The sequence below is a fragment of the Schistocerca gregaria genome, chromosome 1, assembly GCF_023897955.1.
Source record: "Schistocerca gregaria isolate iqSchGreg1 chromosome 1, iqSchGreg1.2, whole genome shotgun sequence".
NCBI classification, from domain to species: Eukaryota; Metazoa; Arthropoda; class Insecta; order Orthoptera; family Acrididae; genus Schistocerca; species Schistocerca gregaria.
The window spans coordinates 1,071,906,730-1,071,924,063 of NC_064920.1; the positions used below are offsets into that span (position 1 = coordinate 1,071,906,730).

The window sequence follows — 17,334 nt, forward strand, 5'->3', positions numbered from 1 at the left end:
ATCCGGGCTGAGAATAGTTAAGAAAATTTCTTTGGGTGATTGAAAAATTCTGCAACTTGAGATTTCCACTACTAATGTATATATATGCCTATAACCTACTAAAATTGAATAAACATCGGATAAATAAGTTTCACGCTATGTGGTTTTAAAGTGAACATTTCCTAGCGAGAAATCCCAAAACCGAGCAGAACTTTAAAACAAAATTGCTCCATATAGGCTAATGCAAAATAAAACAATAAAAACATTGGTATAACTTACTTTATGGTAGGCCTGTTGGTTAACTTGTAATTAAAGCTTGAACTCGATCGCCATGACAAAAAATCCGTCACGAGGCAATGTTGTTGGCTACCACGGATCTGGTGGTTCCCCTACGCTTCCGATATCTGCAGCGGTACGTATTATGCCACGACGCAACGTGGAAAACATGTCTTTTCCGAAGGCGATAGGTTCAAAGAAAGGAAGTAAGCACCAAATAATTACTGTCTTTCGCTTAGATACGAAAGGTACTTTAAACTACAGAAACAAAACGGTATCCCATTTTTTAGCAGATACGCCTAATTCAGTTGAATAGTAGTAGTGAGCGTCTCGTGCTTCTGTCTGTTAACATTCCAGAGTAATGACTGCGCTGGTCGTTGTGAGAAAAAAGACCGTGTCTCATCTTACTGTAACATTCACGGTGAAATAGCAATATGTTTCGCTTTGTTAGTACCGTACCGATACCATGAAAGATAATGCTATAGAGACAAAACAAATATTCAAAGAGTCTTATAACGAACAATCCTTTCTTATTATTACGGGAGTTTGATCAACTGTTGTTTCTTGAGACGGTAATTAGTGTAGAATCAATTTCACATATGATATTCAAATGTTAATAAGATCAAGTGTTTATTCCAGTGGGTTACTTTCGTGCAAAGGACGTAAAGATTCAGTGACTGATGTCATCTATGCTCACCGAAAATGAAAATTAGTGAGAAAGCTACATGTTCAGCCAGCATGTAATATTCTTTGCTATGTTGGGCACGGCCATGCCATGAAAAGTCGAAAATTATACGCGTACGATGTAGGATGTTAAACGTAAAATCACATGAAGTGTAAACACATGTCTACTTATTTATGTAGGAAACATGTCTTTTCAGAAGCCGACAGTGAAAAGATTCAACGAAAGAGGAAGTAAGTACCAAGCTTCTACAGTCGTTCGCCGCGAACTGGTAAGGTATGAAAGATACTTTAAACTTTTGGTACAGAAATTACTGTCTCAAAAAGTTTTACTCGTCTTCGGTTGTATTATTCCGTACAGCTGATGCCATAAGAAACAAAAAATCATATTTTGGAAGTGTAAAATCAAAGTATTTCGATTTATCGGTACGGAGTTGTAAAATTTTGTCAAGAGTGTCACGGTCCTGTACACTGTTGACTGCCTCTTGCCATAGCTTATTGTTACAGACGCTCTCCAACACTCAAGTGCCATATAATGAAGACGGAAAGATGATGAACGTTAATGATTAAAACACGCAATGAGCATGAAACATCATACCTATTTTAAGAAACACTGGAACTTAGTTTCGAAAGGTGTTGCTCAGTCCTTATCAACGAAAGGAGATTAGGTCCTACAGAACTCAACAGTGGCTATTATACACAGTATTGTTTGATGTGAGACTACGACGGCACGTCTCTACACCTTAGGAATTCAGATACCAATATTAAGTTGCGCTCTTGGTGTTAATTTTCTTTGTCGAAATGGTTGGCGAAACTCCAGGTGTGAAAAGGATTACATTAACTTATCCGATGAATAGCAATTTTTCATTTAATTTTAGTTGACGTGTAGTAGTTTTACCTGTAATATACGTCTGGGGCATTTGATTGAAATGAAAGATTCGGTAACCTTACAATCGTTGGCTCTTATTTGATTTACAGTTTTACAACCGACGAATATATTCAGCGCCGTTATAAAGTGTAGGAAACGTTGTTTGCAAACCCTCCTATCGTTAATTACTGTGCTAGACTAATTTTTCTACAGATGCGGTAAATTTAAGATACTGGCACCAATTGTCAAGGCAGTACGCAATTTCATGTTTGCGTACTGTAGCCCCTATTGTTTTAAAATTATCTTCAACCGCACTGTGGATGTATGCAGTACGTCAATTCGGACTTGGTATGACCATTATTTTGTTGTATGTCTGCTGTCATTCCGTAATCAGTAAAGTATTATTATCAGAGGTCCGTCTGTGTGACCTAATAGAAGGCCTTTATTCTCAGGACAGGACCGTTAAGACATAACAATACAATTCGCTTTGCCAATTTGGGAAGTAAACAACGATTATGTATTTTTAATTGAATCCTTACATTTGATTTTCATGATTTTATTTGAACTTAAATAAACGAGTTAGGAGAAATATTAATTGAGTCAATTCTGTATGTTTTTGAGAAGTACAGTTATTTCTTGTATCTCCAGGCCAGACCTATTTGTATAATCTCAGTCCATCATCTGTAACCATTTTGTTGTGTTTAATAGGGGAAGCTCTTCTTGCTGTAGAGATATTTTACAGTGCAATACTGTAATATAGTAATCTGTTTTAAGTGGCTTTAGTGAATGAATTCATTCATGCACACATCACGTTCTGTACATTGAATAAGTCACGTTGAAAATAAAAATGCAGAATCAACTACTGCAGGCTCCTTTTGTAAAGATACTAGTAGCAAATTGTGACAAGTGCTAATCTGTTCACTCTGAAAATTAACTGAATTACTACTACTTTACTTTGTATTGTTATTGTGGTCTTCATTCTGAAGATTGATTTGATTCTGCTCTCCATGCAAGCCTTTCTTGTGCTAGTCTTTTCATCTCTGCATAACTACTCTAACCAGAATTCACTTAAGCTGCATACTGTAGTCAAGCCTTGTTCTCCCTCTAAAATTTTTACCTCCTTTCACTTGCTACTATTACAAGATTAGCTACTCTTTGATGCTTCAGAATGTGTACTATTGTCTTACCCCTCTTTTAGTCAAGTTATGCCATGAAAGTATTTTCCCCCCAATGCAGTACCATTTCATTAATTACTCAGTCTCTCCATCTAAACTCTAGCAATCTTCTGTAACACATTTTAACAGCTTCTGTTCTCTTCCTCTCTACTCTGTGTGTTGTCCTTGTTTTATTCACATAAGCCTAAACTCAAGTAGGTGTATGTTGAGAAAAGATTTTCCAAAACTCAAACTTAGGCCTATATTTGATATTAACAAATTTCTATTTTCTAGGAGTACTCTTATTGCTATTATGAGTCTACTTTTTATATCATCTCTACTTAATTCGTTATCAGTTATTTTGTTGCCCAAATGCTAAAACTCATACACTTCTTGTGATGTCTAATTCCAAATCTAATGTGCTCTGATGTCTAATTCCATAATCTAATGTGCTCTGATGTCTCATTCCCTAATCTACATTTAGCATTGTGTGGTCTAATTTGATATATTCCATTAACTCTGTTTTACTTTTGTTGAAGATGTTCTTATAGCCTGTTTTCAATGCACTATCCATCCCAAGTAACTGATCATGCAACTCATTTGCTGTCTCTGACGTAATTACATTCTCCTTGAGAAATCTCATAGTCTTATTTCTTCTTCTGGAACTTTAATACCCTTTCCAAATTTATTTTTGGTTTCCTTTATTGAAATTTCCGTGTACAGATTTAATTACATGGTGGCTAAGCTGCTACCTTGTCTCACCCCTTTCTCAGCAATGCTGCCCTCTTGTGTTCTTTGATTCATAACTGCAGTTTAGTTTCTCTACAAGCTATAGATAACTTTCAGCTCCCCGTAGTTTGTTCCTGCTGTCTTCAGAATTTTAGTATGTATTCCAGTCAACATTGTTCAAAGCTTTTGTAATTTTGCGAGTGCTTTAAATGTGAGTTTGTCTCTCTTACAATTAGCCTCTAAGTTAAGTTTTAGTGTTAGTATTTTATAGTGTGTACATACATTTATCCAGAACCAAAAATGACCTTCGTTAAGGTCCTCTAGAATATTCTCATCTTTCAACACATCAGTCTGGGGATATTTTATCTCTCTTGTGTGTCTTGCATACGTTGTAGAAAAGTTTTGTCATGGTACATTTTCTTAATGACATTAATATTTCTGAAGGAATGCTATTTAATTCAGGTACTTTGTTTCAAATTTCAGAGCTCTGTCAACTTATTCTTGCTGTATCACATTCCTGTCACACATCCACCCTTTTCCTCTTCATGTATAAACAGGTTTTTTGATATTGGTCTCAGTCATTTTCCCTTGTTAACTTGCTTAATTTACTTTTAATATTGCACATGTCTCCAGGAAGGACGTATTCATCAGGCAAAAAATTGCAATACAAAAACATATAACATCAGTACACAAATACATTAGTAGTTTTTTGTGTTGTTGTGGCCTCCTCATCTAACTTCATTGCATGCAACATTGATATGGTGTAATAGCGCACTAGTTGCCAAATATTCCAGTTTTCACAGAATGTGCCAAAGTATAAGATTAAGGTGTGTGAGTTAAAGGGACACAAATTGTTATTAATATATGTATGTTAGGAAAAGGAAGGGCTCAAGAATTGAGATATTATTATCATTTTTGCTGCTGTATTATTATCAATTTTATATAACAACATTATGAAAAGAAAAGTTGCTACTCACCATATAGCAGAGATGCAGAGTTACAGATAGGACAGTAAAAAGACTCGTCACAAATAAAGCTTTCGGCCAGTAAGGCCTTCGTCAAAAATAGAGGACACACACACACACACACACACACACACACACACACACAGGTAAATGCAGCTCACACACATTACTGCAGTCTCAGGCAACTGTGTGAGTTGCATTTGCCTGTGTGTGTGTGTGTGTGTGTGTGTGTGTGTGTGTGTGTGTGTGATTTTTTTTTTGATGAAGTGCCTTACTGGCCGAAAGGTTTATTTGTGACAGTCTTTTTGTTGTGCCTATCTGCGACTTAGCATCTCTGCTATATGATGTGTAGCAACTTTTCTTTTCATAATATTATCACACTACATTCTGAATTTTCCATTGTTTCGTCAATTTTATATGTAAATTTGGAACACTATTTCCAAAGTAGCTCCACTTAGATTTTTACTGTATCTATACACTTGATTCTACAAGTGTTTCATATGTTTAAAGAAGGTAGGTATCAGTGAATTGGTCTATAATTTGAAATTGCTTCATTACTTCCTTTATTATGCACTGGTTTAGTGACACTTACTTTGGAGCAACTTTAGCGTATATTTTCTCCAATACTACAATCAATCAGATAGGAAGGGTTTAGTGATTTCATTCACACAGCCCTTCACCACTTCATTGAAACCATTTTGTCAAGACCAGGATCATACTTGCCCAAAGCTTTATGTGTGACCACACTGTCAAGGGCAAGGCACTCATCAGATCCCAGATCAGTGATTCTGCGTGCAAAATGTTACAAGTGTGACATGTGAAATTGCACTTGCGTGTGAGGCCCTGCAAGTTGGCAGCCCAAGCTTCCTAAGACTGACCATGTTGTTTATGACACTAATAAAACTTTAGTGTACCTGCAGCAAGGTGTGTCTGCTGACCATACCAGTTTACTGGCTGCAGATGTCACTGAAAGACAAATCACTAGGATACGAGAGTGGTCGTAACTTTTCAACCACTTGGTATTAATGACTGCTTGAAGACAAGAGTAAATCATGTTACTCCTAACCAGAAATGTTATAAGCATGAAGGACTTGTTAGAGGCAGCGAATGATGGTAAGGGCACAGCTGTCACCATTGATAGATGGTGTCGTTGCTCTAGACATGACCTGTGGGAGAGTGACCTGCTGTTCTTGTTGCAGTGACAGTTGTTGCTGATGCTATTCCTTCTTTTTGAATGGCAAAGACCTGCTGTTCTTGTTGCAGTGACAGTTGCTGGTGCTGTTCCTTCTGAGTGGCAAATTGTTGATGCTGATGATGCTGCTGTTGGAGTCACAGTTGTTATTATCAAAATTTCATAAAATTGGGATTTATAACACTGACACAGAATGCAAACATCTTGCTAACAGAACAATAAGATAAGACATTGTTGTCACTTTACCCTCTGTTTCTGTCACAAATTTGTAATTTGTAAACAAGACCAACTTCATGAGAGGTACATGGAAGAAATGTTAATAATGATAGCTAGAAAGCAACAGCTAAGCATGAATGGTCATTATTGATGCACCATAGTAATAAGACTAACTCATGGGTGCTTACATAAATTCATGCTGCTAGATGCCACACCCACCCATCGTTAGCCGTAAAGCCTTCAGATTGCTGTCAATCTTGTATACTGGCACCAAAGAGTCTGAGGTACCAATTTTTCTGGCACTTATTTTTCTGAGAGGAGGTTTTAACTTATTGTACATGCTAAGTGAATTAGTAATTCTGTGAGTGGGAGTCTTTGTTGGGTGATGCCTAGGTCTTGCCTGGGAATTGCATGGACTAACATACAAGATCATGAATATGTGCTGCATGAATTCTGATGCAAGATTGTAAATACACGCAGAAATCATTTCTTCGAACGTCTTGTAAATATAACATGTAAAGTAGACCATGAGATGAAAGTCTTACCAGTAATTTGAATCTCCTACTGAAGGGGAAGAGTAAAACATGGCATACTGTCTGAAAAAGTTAACTTAATTAGATCCAGAGGGTGACTATATTTTGCTTGGGTTTAATGACGTACATGGTTCTCAAGTTCGGCCTTTCAGTAATTGATGTGCTAGAAAAAATTCACCAAGTAACGTGGCACAGTGGTTAATACACTCCTGGAAATGGAAAAAAGAACACATTGACACCGGTGTGTCAGACCCACCATACTTGCTCCGGACACTGCGAGAGGGCCGTACAAGCAATGATCACACGCACAGCACAGCGGACACACCAGGAACCGCGGTGTTGGCCGTCGAATGGCACTAGCTGCGCAGCATTTATGCACCGCCGCCGTCAGTGTCAGCCAGTTGCCGTGGCATACAGAGCTCCATCGCAGTCTTTAACACTGGTAGCATGCCGCGACAGCGTGGACGTGAACCGTATGTGCAGTTGACAGACTTTGAGCGAGGGCGTATAGTGGGCATGCGGGAGGCCGGGTGGACGTACCGCCGAATTGCTCAACACGTGGGGTGTGAGGTCTCCACAGTACATCGATGTTGTCGCCAGTGGTCGGCGGAAGGTGCACGTTCCCGTCGACCTGGGACCGGACCGCAGCGACGCACGGATGCACGCCAAGACCGTAGGATCCTACGCAGTGCCGTAGGGGACCGCACCGCCACTTCCCAGCAAATTAGGGACACTGTTGCTCCTGGGGTATCGGCGAGGACCATTCGCAACCATCTCCATGAAGCTGGGCTACGGTCCCGCACACCGTTAGGCCATCTTCCGCTCACGCCCCAACATCGTGCAGCCTGCCTCCAGTGGTGTCGCGACAGGCGTGAATGGAGGGACGAATGGAGACGTGTCGTCTTCAGCAATGAGAGTCGCTTCTGCCTTGGTGCCAATGATGGTTGTATGCGTGTTTGGCGCCGTGCAGGTGAGCGCCACAATCAGGACTGCATACGACCAAGGCACACAGGGCCAACACCCGGCATCATGGTGTGGGGAGCGATCTCCTACACTGGCCGTACACCTCTGGTGATCGTCGAGGGGACACTGAATAGTGCACGGTACATCCAAATCGTCATCGAACCCATCGTTCTACCATTCCTAGACGGGCAAGGGAACTTGCTGTTCCAACAGGACAATGCACGTCCGCATGTATCCCGTGCCACCCAATGTGCTCTAGAAGTGTAAGTCAACTACCCTGGCCAGCAAGATCTCCGGATCTGTCCCCCATTGAGCATGTTTGGGACTGGATGAAGCGTCGTCTCACGCGGTCTGCACGTCCAGCACGAACGCTGGTCCAACTGAGGCACTAGGTGGAAATGGCATGGCAAGCCGTTCCACAGGACTACATCCAGCATCTCTACGATCGTCTCCATGGGAGAATAGCAGCCTGCATTGCTTCGAAAGGTGGATATACACTGTACTAGTGCCGACATTGTGCATGCTCTGTTGCCTGTGTCTATGTGCCTGTGGTTCTGTCAGTGTGATCATGTGATGTATCTGACCCCAGGAATGTGTCAATAAAGTTTCCCCTTCCTGGGACAATGAATTCACGGTGTTCTTATTTCAATTTCGAGGAGTGTATATTGGTTCCATGTTTAGAAACGCAGGCATTCAGTTCCCTCTCTGACTATCATTAGTTACGATGATTCATGGGATGTATTATGAGGAACAGCTGGTTTGTTTTCAGATGTACAAAATATGTGAACAACAGAATGGATTGTCACTGGGGGAGGGGGGGCCCTCAGGCACACATTAGTCAGCCCATGCTCTGACCCATACCCCAGAGTAACAACTGGCTCACTGTTTTTATGTCCAGCATCCACAATATTTCCATATAAAAGGTGCTATTAATTTTTTCCTAACACTAATAGGTTGCACGTTGGAGTGGATGGAAACCTACAGATTATTGAAAATAGTGTTTTAATGGTATAAAATTAATGTTTATTGTTAAAAAAGTGGGTTAAGAACAAATATTAATTGTTTGTACTATATCAAAGTGCAGTAGATCGATATTTAAAGGATAAATTGTGTTCTGGTGGTGCAACAGAGTGGAAAGGACAGAGGGGAGGGAGGACGATGATGATCATGATATTTGGTTTGTGGGGCGCTCAATTATACGGTCATCAGCGTCCATGCAAAGTCCCAAGTTATACACAGTCCAATTTTTTCACACAGCCCAATCAAGCCACTGTCAGGAATGAAAATAATGGTGATGATGAAATGATGTGGTTAACACAAACACCCAGCCCCTGGACAGAGAAAATCCCCAACCCAGTGGGGAGGGAGGAAGGCAGAAGTTGGAAGTGTGAGGGAAAAGCAAGTAACTAGATTGTCACGCATTTCCTTCTTTCATAAGTTGGCAAACTGAATAGCGAGCAGATGGTTTCCTATCTTTTCTAGCCCACTGCCTCACAAAAAGTAACTACAGGGTGTTTATATGGACCCTACTACAGCTTACCTTATGAATCAGTGGTGATGCAATTTGCAGACATTCCTGGGGGGAGGGGGGTGCATTTATTTTTCTCAAAATGCATTGACACTGTGCGGAGTACAGATATGAGTTACTATTAATACTAATGCAAAAATGGAAAAGAACAAAATCTGCATAAATCTCCGCACACTGTTCTGCACTTCTGGAGGGCAGTTGATTCTTAGTCATTCTGTACAGCAGCTTTAGTTTTCTTCTAGAAAAGGCAACTTACCCCAGCCAAGGACACTGCTCAATTTTCAGTATACAGACAGACTATACCTCCCCAGTATTTCCTATCCAGATCTCGCATTTTGGTATACAAAATAAGTTCATTGATCTCGTGTTTATGTAGTGGAGTTATTTTTGCTTTATTTAGTGACTACTACTTACTTGTAGTTGTTGTGTTAGCTATTATGTAAAAAAAGCTGTACAGCCTATAGCTCTCACCTGTCAGCTACGCAAGAACTTGTCCCAAATGTGACATACTGGCAATATGTACTTGATGCTGTTGTTTCATTTTCTCCTCTATCAGGGTCTGGATTAGTTTTCACACCACGAGTATCAGCTCCCCAAACATCTGAAGAGGCCCAATGGGTTCCCTCTGTAACAGAAGTAGGCCACCAATGTGTTAATGGAAATTCAGATATTTCAACATAAGTCAGGCATTGCATCAGCACATTACTGTTCTAGTTTGAACGTGACGGCCCATGAATTGAGTGGTGAGTGGCTCTACTCTCCACAGCCCACTCTAAAAGAGCCAGCTGTTCGAGAATGGAAGAGATTTATGCAGTCTACTAGTAACACAGTAACTTTCTGGTCACTCGTTAATTCATCACCAAGTAACTATAAAATGGTTACACAGCTCTACAGTATGCGCTCAATGACACATAGCTGCAAAATGGCACATTTCCTAGTTCAATCCCCTTCCCATCAACACTGCATAGGTCATTGGCAACACAACACTTACAAATTAAGCCATTGTCTGCCATGTTTATAGGAATATATTTTACATAGTAGCTTGTTAACAACTGCAAATAAGTTCTCACTTAATAAACTGAAAATAATTTCACCACATAAAGACAAGCTCAGCAAAGTTATTTTGTCTTTTACGTAAGACAATTGGACAGGAACTGCAGGAGAGGTATAGCCTATATGTAACTGAAAAGTGAGCAGCACTTGTGGTTGGGGAAGCCACCTTTCCCAGAAGAATGCCACAACTGCCATACAGGATGATCAAGAATCAATTTCACTTCTAGCCGTGCAAAATGGCGTGCAGAGATTTATGTAGAATTTTTTCATGTCATTTCCTTGTGTTAGTATTGCTAGTAACACTTATCCATAACCTATGTAGAAGATAGTTGTCCCTCCACCCCCACCCTCTATCCCCCCAGAGTGTTTGTGCACTCATCGCCAGCGATTCATAAAGCAAACGGTGGAAGGGTCTCTAAAGCTTCGTGAAATACCGTATGTTAGCTTTTTGTAACATAGTGGGATTGGAGACAGTCCTGCTCACTCTCTTCAGTTCCAGACCTATGAAGGAGGAAATGCATGACTACAATCTGACGAGCTGCCTTCCCTCACATGTCTTACCTCCACCCCATCTGCCAACCCCTTTCCAGACTGTCACACACATAAAATACAATTTATATCTTAATACAGTTCTAATGCACTTAGATGTGGCACACATGTTTAATATTTGTTCTTGACCCATTTCATGTACCAACAAGCATTAATTTTATACCTCTAAAACACCTGCAAATAAGTTCTCACTTAATAAACTGAAAATAACTCCTCCACATAATTAACTGAGAATTTTCGAGTTTTCTCTGGGACTAATAGTTTCTGTGGTGCAGAAGACAGAAGAATCACAGATTTTTAACCCTAGGATCCATGGTGCCGAAAACACACATGAATGCATATGCAGTGCCTCCAAGGCCCTGCCCTAATTTAAAATTTCCCTCTTTTCATATAATGATTCTTTGGAGTTAAATTTATTTCTGTCAAATTTATTGTCATATTGAAAGATTTCTAAGATACAGTAACAGGATCTGGTGGGCCTGATTAACATTTTACTGGAAAAAAAAACTCTAAGAGTGAATTTTTATTAGTTACATCCATTTACATACAACATATACAAATAATTTTATTAATTCGCTTATAAGTTGCAGTATACATTTTATAACATTTATTACAACCAATTTCTTCAATTAAAACATACTCATTATTCACAATATTATGTATATAGGCAATATTTTGACAAAAAGTTATTATTCATTGTTCACATAAAATTGCATATTTCTTACTCTTCAACATGTGACAAACAATAAGCACAAAGAACGCCACTATGTTCCTTACAAATGTTGGTTTTACACTTAATGCATGTCATAGCACTTTTCCTGTGTTTATTATATGGACAATAATTGCATCTTCTTCTTTTCTCTGAAAGAACACCGCATCTTTGCATGGCATCAACAATTTTCTTTGTAACATTAGGGATCTGAATACGAAGGTCCATTATTGGTCTTACCATTTCCTCTGCTAAATCTCTAGGGAACAAACGCCTTTTATCACTTCTTCCACTACGGTATGTCAGATGTTGGGCGGAAAATAAAATTTCACTGTTCATTGCTGTGACCTCCATCATATTGATCCATAATGCAAATGGCCTTCTTCTTGTTTGTCTCTTGCAAATGTAATATTGAATTTTCTGGTCCATTTGATCTACTCCATCCTTCATAGAGTTATAGAACTTTATTATATCTGGTTTCTTTTTTGTATGAGTTTCATCAATGTTTCTGATGCATTGTGCATATAAGAGCTACAGACTTTTTCTTTTTGGGAACATAATTCACCATTTAATGTAACGTCTAAATGCAAACAAAGAGGAATGAATCGCTCGTGAGGCAGATGGTTTCATATTATTAGGAATTTCTGGTTTATTTTGTTTGATTGTTCCCACCACTGTAATTTGCTTCTGAAGCATCTCTTCTGCCAGCTGCACACTAGTAAAGAAGTTGTCAACAGTAATATTTTTTGATGATCCTTCAATGCTTTTAGCAAGATCTTTCACCACATTCTAGCCAAGATTTTTCTGAATAGGTTCATGGGGCTTCCTTCCCGTGTAAACAACTCTGTGTAAAGCATATGCAGAGATAGCATCACATAATCAAAATATTTTTATGCCATACTTGGCTGGTTTAGAGGGCATATACTGGGTGAAGCTGCATCTTCCACAGAATGGGACTAGCTGTTTGTCAACTGTGAGCGAATCATTGGAATCATTCTATTTCTACACTTGTCAAGGAATAGTTCCCATACATAGCGAACAGCTGCAAGTTTGTCATCTGCAGATCGAGCTTCACGGGTACACCTGTCATCAAATATAATCATTCTCCTTATGTCCTTGAATCTGTTTACTGACATGGTGGCCTGATATGTAGGATTTGCCTTTTCATCCAAGAATAATTCCCCAATAGGGACATCCCAACTCTTCTCAACACCAGAAAGCAGTAAAAGACCACGTTTTACCACGTAAAGCAGCCACTCTTCTGCCTTCAATATTTGTGCAGCTGATGATTTCCTCTAGTATTTCGTTGGAGGTGAAATAGTCCCAGGCATCCTTAGGTTTTCAAACCTCGGGCTGGACCAGGTGCCTTCCTTACGATATTATGGACAGGTGTAAGAAAAGTTTCAAGAGGATCTAATTTCCAAATCGTTCCATTCGGACTAATGTATGTGTGGTCTTCTATACCTTTTTGTGGTAGTTCTTCATTTTCAGATTCTGGTGAAGTAATATTATCGGAAGGACTGTCATCTGCCTCAATATTCACATCTGCAGATTCATTGGCTGATTCGTCACTACTTGCATCTTCAAAAGTATTTCCTTCCTCGCAAGAATTATCTTATTCAAACCACTGAGCCACAATAACCTCCAAAATCAGCTGCATTTGCATGTACTGACTCTCTGGCTTTCTGTGTCGAAGATATAGCAAAAGGCGTGTCTCTCAAACAGCAGCTTGTGCAGCACTAAACAAGTCCTACTCGTTACAATATGGGCATTGCAGCAACAAACAAACTACAGTAACAATGAGGCTGACAAGAGCAGCCCAGGATAACAATACTATGCAATAATAAAACATTTGATAGCAAAAGGATCAATAATACACCAACATCGCCAATAAAGTAGTGTGTATTATTTTTTAGTTATACTATTACTACTACAGCTACTGCTGCTGTTGGTACTCCTATTGCTGGAAATACCACTACAGTTATTGTTGAATTAATAACTGCTCCCAAACAAATAGCCAAAAGAACATTTATAAATGTGCGAGGGCTTCTGAAGCCCTGCTTATGCATTCATGGTGTATGGGTAAACATATTTAATTATACAAAAAATTTAAAAAGGTATCTCGTTCAGATTTGACAGGAGGAATGTCACAGTGTTAGTGAAAGAGTACTGGAAAGCAGTTTGAAATTAAACAAAAAATTACAGATTTAAAAAAAAAATGAAGACATACAAGGAACTCAGAGGCCCTGTATATGCATTTTAGTGTTAACATAACTATTCAGTTTTTTGTTGACTCGGCTAATATGCCGGGGAAAATTGAAAAATGACATCAACTGCCTGGATGGGAATAGATCAACCGCAGCATGAAGAAATATCAGAAGGTGCTTTAGTTGATTGTGTAGTGCTCCCTCCTTTTACCTGAGGCACCATGCCGAGCAAGTTATGCCAACCTTTGTGAAATTAACATACCCCCAAGAATAATGCAGCAACAGTTTGGTCAAGCTTAGAGTGACTAAAGCATTGTTAAACGAGAGAATATTTTATATTTGGTATGAACTTGACAAGAATTCCAGGAAACTGTTGTGCCCTCAGTATATTGTGATCAATGAATCCAGTCCCAAGACTTGTGAATGAGTGGATAGTGTCATAGGTTCCAAAGTTAAATCCAATAAAGAAGGCCACAGCTCAACAAAGCTCAACTTATTGTAGCTACTGTTTTTTTTTTTTTACCATGCAATGTAGAGAACCAAGTTGGTCATTCATCAACATAACCAATAAGGAAATTACACCATGATGCCCAATCAGTCCTCCAGAAGGAGCTCAACTTCGCCCTAAAGCTGATGGCAGCAGCTGTTCTCTTGTCTCATTAGCACAGTGGGACAAGCAATTTAACTTCGCCAACATGAACATGACACAGGTATAAAATTAAATTATAAAATTATTTATTAATGCTTGTTGTTACATGTTGTCTGCTTGTGTCTGTGTATGTGCGGATGGATATGTGTGTGTGTGCGAGTGTACACCTGTCCTTTTTTCCCCCTAAGGGAAATCTTTCAGCTCCCGGGATTGGAATGACTCCTTACCCTCTCCCTTAAAACCCACATCCTTTCGTCTTTCCCTCTCCTTCCTGAAGAAGCAACCATCGGTTGCGAAAGCTAGTAATTCTGTGTGTGTGTTTGTGTGTTTTGTTCATTGTGCCTGTCTGCCGGCGCTTTCCCGCTTGGTAAGTCTTGGAATCTTTGTTTTTAATATAGAATCAGTGGTATTATAGAAATAAAGGTTTGAAGCATATTCTGGCTGCCTGTCGAAATTAAATCTATAATGGGCTGTGTAAAAAATGTTAAGGATTCCGCAAGTTGAGAGTGTATGAGCCCACTCGCCAATACAGTTTGTTGTCTGTAGGTAACCTGTCAGAATCATGGAAGAACGCTGCCTTGAGCAGTGGTATACACACACTTAAGACAGGCAGGCAAGTCATTAATTACAGAACATCGCTCGAAAATGGAATATTCCCTGAATTTTAACCAAATGAAGGTAATGAAACAGACCTTTAACTTCCTGGAATGACAAACTCCACTGAAAATAAATCACAGAAAATGTTATTAACTGTGACTCAGGCACTACCTCAGTAAAGCCTGGGGTCCTGCTTTTGATCTGCTTAAGGAGCAATAGATACATAGACCACATAATGATAATGGAAGAGCAAAGGACAAACAGTGAGATAGACCAAGTATGCTAGACAATGATGATAGTGAGCCAAGTGCAGTGCTGAGACCAGGTGTGGAATGCCTGACCAGCCAACAGTTGTTGCAGTTACTAAGTATTTTCTGCACCAGCCTACTGTCATCAGACTATAAGCGTGCCTGATAACAACTCATTCTGTTGTTGAAGAAGTGTGCATCTCAGGTTTGAACTAGAGAGAGTTGACAACACAGAAATGATCTTCTTGACTGAATAACCAATCATACTGCACATATCTAACACAGTGATTGACTGTTCAGTAAAGACATTATCCCTAAGGTAGCATCTCTGTCATTTTTTGAAGCATCTTTGGGTGAATGCCAAGAGGGCTTCTTAAATAAGATGATTCCAGATTTCCTCTCTCTTCCTTGTCAAATTTAAGCTTGTGTTGTTGTTGTTGTTGCTGTTGTTGTGGTCTTCAGTCCTGAGACTGGTTTCATGCAGCTCTCCATGCTACCCTATCCTGTGCAAGTTTCTTCATCTCCCAGTACCTACTGCAACCTACATCCTTCTAAATCTGTTTAGTGTATTCATCTCTTGGTCTCCCTCTACGATTTTTACCCTCCACGCTGCCCTCCAATGCTAAATTGGTGATCCCTTGATGCCTCAAAACATGTCCTACCAACTGGTCCCTTCTTCTGGTCAAGTTGTGCCACAAACTCTTCTTCTCCCCAATTCTATTCAATACCTCCTCATTAGTTATGTGATTTACCCATCTAATCTTCAGCATTCTTGTGTAGCACCACATTTCGAAAGCTTCTATTCTTTTGCTGTCCAAACTATTTATCGTCCATGTTTCACTTCCACATGGCTACACTCCATACAAATACTTTCAGAAACGACATCCTCTCACCTAAATCTATACTCGATGTTAACAAATTTCTCTTCTTCAGAAACGCTTTCCTTTCCATTGCAAGTCTACATTTTATATCTACTCTACATTGAACATCATCAGTTATTTTGCTCCCCAATTAGCAAAACTCATTTACTACTTCATGCGCTTCATTTCCTAATCTAATTCCCTCAGCATCACACGGCTTAATTCGACTACATTCCATTATTATTGTTTTGCTTTTGTTGATGTTCATCTTATGTCCTCCTTTCAAGATACTGTCCATTCCGTTCAACTGCTCTTTCAAGTCCTTTGCTGTCTCTGACAGATTACAATGTCATCAGCGAACCTCAAAGTTTTTATTTCTTCTCCATGGATTTTAATACCTACTCCGAATTTTTCTTTTGTTTCCTTTACTGGTTGCTCAATATACAGACTGAATAAAATTAGGGAGAGGCTAAAACCCTGTCTCACTCCCTTCCCAACCACTGCTACCCTTTCATGCCCCTCGACTCTTATAACTGCCATCTGGTTTCTGTACAAATTGTAAATAGCCTTTCGCTCCCTGTATTTTACCCCTGCCACCTTTAGAATTTGAAAGAGGGTATTCCAGTCAACATTGTCAAAAGCTTTCTCTAAGTCTACTAATGCTAGAAGCGTAGGTTTGCCTTTCCTTAATCTTTCTTGTAAGATAAGTCGTAAGGTCAGTGCTGCCTCACGTGTTCCAATATTTCTATGGAATGAGTTATTAAACTGATAGTTCGGTAATTTTCACATCTGTCAACACCTGCTTTCTTTGGGATTGGAATTATTATATTATTCTTGAAGTCAGAGTATTTCGCCTGTCTCATTCATGTTGCTCACCAGATGGTAGAGTTTTGTCAGGACTGGCTCTCCCAAGCCCATCAGTAGTTCTAATGGAATGTTGTCTGCTCCTGGGGCCTTGTTTCAGCTCAGGTCTTTCAGTGCTCTGTCAAACTCTTCACGCAGTATCATATCTCCCATTTGATCTTCATTTACATCCTCTTCCATTTCCATAATATTGTCCAGAAGTACATCGCCCTTGTATGGACCCTCTATATACTCCTTCCACCTTTCTGCTTTCCCTTCTTTGCTTAGATCTGGGTTTCCATCTGAGCTCTTGATATTCATGGAAGTGGTTCTCTTTTCTCCAAAGGTGTCTTTAATTTTCCTGTTGGCAGTATCTATCTTACCCCTAGTGAGATACGCCTCTACATCCTTACATTTGTCCTCTAGTCATCCCTCCTTAGCCATTTTGCACTTCCTGTCGATCTCATTTTTGAGACGTTTGTATTCCTTTTTGCCTGCTTCTTTTACTGCATTTTTATATTTTCTCCTTTCATCA

General features: G+C 39.5%; 1 protein-coding gene across 2 annotated transcripts in view; it reads left to right on the forward strand.

Annotated features, from left to right (window-relative positions):
- Positions 1-367: 367 nt before the first annotated feature.
- LOC126281632 (golgin subfamily A member 6-like protein 22) overlaps positions 368-17,334 on the forward strand; it is a 279,886-nt gene continuing 262,919 nt past the window's right edge. The window contains exons 1-2 of one of the 2 annotated variants that reach the window (XM_049980760.1): positions 812-995; positions 1,137-1,170. In XM_049980760.1, coding sequence (XP_049836717.1) covers positions 981-995; positions 1,137-1,170 — 49 coding nt within the window. In that variant the 5' untranslated portion in view covers positions 812-980. Of the gene's footprint in view, positions 462-811; positions 996-1,136; positions 1,171-17,334 lie in introns of those variants that run through there. The other variant, XM_049980769.1, reaches the window with a different exon arrangement.